The sequence below is a fragment of the Triticum aestivum genome, chromosome 7B (genome assembly GCF_018294505.1).
Source record: "Triticum aestivum cultivar Chinese Spring chromosome 7B, IWGSC CS RefSeq v2.1, whole genome shotgun sequence".
In the NCBI taxonomy this organism is placed as follows: Eukaryota; Viridiplantae; Streptophyta; class Magnoliopsida; order Poales; family Poaceae; genus Triticum; species Triticum aestivum.
The window spans coordinates 753,437,938-753,441,829 of NC_057813.1; the positions used below are offsets into that span (position 1 = coordinate 753,437,938).

Here is a 3,892-nt window from a genome sequence, read left to right on the forward strand (position 1 = left end):
ATGAATTTTCCTTTCTCATCTCTGAGTGCAGCTAAATCTTCCTCAGGGAAATATTTAGCTCTCAAGATGGTTGCACATAAAGATTCAGGATTATCAAGAAGACGCCACGCTTGTTTAGCTAATAGCACCAGGTTGAAATAGTGTATATCTCGGAAGCCCATACCTCCTTGATCTTTTGGAACACGCATTTTCTACCATGCAATCCAATGCATCCTCTTCTGATTGTCCTCGTCACCCCACCAAAATTGCGACATCGCGTCAATAATTCCTTTGCAAAAAAAATTAGGAATTTTAAAGACGGACATGGCATAGGTGGGGATGGCTTGTACAACAGATTTGAGCAAAATTTCCTTCCTAGAGGGTAACAATTTTTCCTTCCATCCACTAATTTTCATAATAATTCGGTCGATTAGGAACTGGAAACAATCACTTTTGTCCATGCCCACATTTGCCGGCAAACCCAGGTATTTGTCATTGAGGGCTTCAGTCATAATATTTAGAATTGTACATATTTGTGCTTTGTCTTCCATTTTAGTATTGGGACTAAAGAATATACTGGATTTTTCAACACTAACCATTTGCCCTGAGGCGGCACAATACGAATCCAAGAGTGATTTCAACGCCTCCACACTCATGGGATTGGCTCGCATAAGGATCAAAGAGTCATCAGCAAAGAGGAGATTAGAAATTGATGGGGCATCTCTGCAAACCTTTATACCTAAAATGTTTCCATTCTCCTCCGCAGTAGCTAAAAGGGCGGTCATCTAAGAAAACCTTGATTTTTCACATTCATTAATTCATATATGAGATGCAGTTGTTGTTCTTGGTAGTGTTATGCAACCAGAAAAAGTAATGGATTCTAGTCTCTTGAGTTGAAGTTTGGACTTGTGCTATCTTTTAATTTAATTATTTAATGAGCATGGCTTCTATTTTTAGTTGACACGCTAATGTTTGCCTCACAATATTCTAAGAGGTGCATTGTTGTAAATACATGTTCCACTTCCTTCATTCTTAAGATGACAATGATCTAAACAACAACGACAAAATTGTAGGTACTAATGAAAAAACATCATGGAGACATGGACCAAGACCTGGAACACTGAGCATACATATTTTTCCCAAAGATCCTAATTAAGATAGTAGTCCAAAGGATAATGAATTTGGAAATAAATATATTTTTATTTCAGTATAGCTCTTACATGGAAGCGCTAACTAGCATCTACAACAAATCTCCATAGTCTGTAAGAATATCAATATCTTGTCCAGTGGAAGAGGGCGGCACATCAACCCATCCACCATTTACCATGGAAGACTGCCCTAGATCCGTACCGCTAGAGCCTGAGGAAGCATCCATCCATAGGAAACTATTGTAGCATGACTGATCTGATAGAGCATAACCCCATTGTTCAGTGTTAAATGGGTCATCAATAGAAAAAGCATTGCCAGTCGAGTACCCCAATAGTGGAGAGTCCTCCAAATTCTGCCCAGATGTTGAGTCATGATTTGCATCATTTTGTTGCGGTTGCACTATGTTGCAAGGACTTTCATAGTTCTGAACATGCAACTCTTCTGGTGGAGTTTGCTCATGTATCTGATTTGGTATGGGTTGGACATGGGAAGCCAAGTGTGGAGCTAAAGACGGTGGTGCGGAATGGAACATTTGTGGTACCTGCATAGGAAAAAGTGGTGCCGAAGTTTGTTCTGGTTGTGATGGTAGTGGATCGGAAGGTAGCTGGAGTTGTGAGAGATTGTGAGCCCACGATGACTGCATAAGTAAATGAGTAGTACCCAAATGATCTGCCGGCAGAACACTTGGTAGTTGCAGATCTTGTGCCACACATGTGCCACCGGTGTTGTCTTCACGACCATGTAGTGGAGGTATCCGGAATCTAATGTCTTTTTGGACCCGAGAGAGCTCACTGAAGAGCTTGTTCAGATCTTCAAGACTGAGATCATGTTCCTTCGTGAAGATGAGATTTGCCACCATACCTGGATTCTCTTCTTGGATATTTTTCATACGAAGGATGGAAAGGTTGTTTTTGTCTTCCTCCGTCATGTTCTCCATGTCCAACTGAGCCACCTCGTTTTGTAGGCTTCCAATCCTAGCAGTGGTTGCCTCGTCGGCAGAGGGAACTGCTGGTGGAGTTCCAAATAGGAAAGCATCAACAATGGGATCGGCCAATGGCGTCCCAAATGAGTGCATCTTTCCAATGTTTGTTTCTAGGACGACCGCAACCCTAGCCCTAGTGAGGGCAGAAATGTCAGTCACCCTCTTGAACAAACCGGAACGTCGCTTGTAGAAGGTGAGATCACGTTCTTTGTCATTATGGATGTATGCCAAACCTGACCGCCGCTCTTTCCTCGGCATACTAATGTGGACAAAGAGGAAGAAACTAACTACTACAAATAGGAAGCACAAGGATCTACAGAAAACTAGAGATTTAGGAGCACTGTTGGCTAACCACATATTGGTGTAGGATATGAGAAGATGTACTCCCCTTATATAGAATTAAAAGGGTTGTATGGCAGTGATATTTGACTATACAAAGACCATGTAAATCTTTAGTAAAAATTAACATACATAACTCACAAAAAGTGCTATTTTATGGATACTATTAACTATCGTCCAAATATACATATGTGAGTGCATCCACATCCTTCTTTGCAACCACTGATATGTATTTCTTCTGATGTAAGTATTCACATCCATATATAGAACTATTAACACTTTTAAAAATAGAAATATTAAATGATTCCCATTTGACCACATTCATATCCTTATCTAGAAGTATTAATGGGAGTTAAACCCAACTAAGTTTTACTCTAATATACAAAATAATTGTGGTCAAATTTATTTGGTTGTTAATTGCATCCAAATCCTTTGTTGATCACATTGATTACATACTAATGTATCCGTGATCATATTGATTACATCCATATCCTGTACTAGGAACTACCTAATCTAGAAGTGGTCGTCCTTTAATCCATAATATCCAAGTATAACATGGACCTTGCTTTGGTGCTTAACTTAGAAATTGAGATACCAACTAGGAAAGATATACTAAGAGCAACTATAAAATACTAGGACATTTGGTAAGTCATGGTATAACACATATGTTACTCGGAGCATCGACCTGCTTCCTTGGTAAGCCCAGTTCCCGCTCAAGATGTGTTTTTATTGGTTACACATGTATATCTTGGGCCCTAGTTTTTTATGGCCCATAAAATAATATGTGTAAGGCTTTTTCTGGAAGGATCCAACACAACCAAATCTATTATGTATTAAAAGAATTGACGGGCTCACCAGAAAAACATAAAAATGCTAGAAAATAACTCAAAAATAAAAACAACTAATTGTCTATCTATTATATATTAAAAGCAATTGACGGGCTCGCCAGAAAAAAGATATAGATGCTAGAAGATCTCTCAAAAATCAAAAACATCTGACTGTCTATTTAATAGGCTAATATTTTATAACCATTAGATTAGGTTTAAGTGAAATAATTACCCACCATTGCCATTATAAGAAAAAAGTGTTCCATCTAACTTATTAGGATGTGGGCTGATGCCATCTTATTAGGACGTGGGCTGATGACATAATATAATGGAAAAAACGTTATGTTCCCATAGTACCAAAAGGACTGCTCACACATGAACACAGTGGCAGCAATGTTCATGTAAATGATCTTTGTGATTAATTCCCCCTTGGTAGAGTACCTGAAAAAGCCTCCAGGTTGGATCTTCCCGGAGCAGAGAGGTGGGCGGCGCAAAAATCATCTGTTAATATTTCTAACGTTTTCGGGAGTATATAAAGGCAGCGGAAGAAAGATGCGATGGAGGCAACCTCTATGGCGGCCATGCTCCCCCTTGGATGCTCTTGCCGACCTGTGGC

The 3,892-nt window shown here is 39.4% G+C and overlaps 1 protein-coding gene across 1 annotated transcript; it reads right to left on the reverse strand.

Annotated features, from left to right (window-relative positions):
- Nucleotides 1–1,219: 1,219 nt before the first annotated feature.
- Nucleotides 1,220–2,467, reverse strand: LOC123156675 (pheromone receptor transcription activator-like). Its single transcript, XM_044574832.1, has one exon. The coding sequence runs from the start codon at nt 2,465–2,467 to the stop codon at nt 1,220–1,222; it is 1,248 nt and encodes a 415-aa protein (XP_044430767.1).
- Between the last annotated feature and the right edge of the window lie 1,425 nt (nt 2,468–3,892).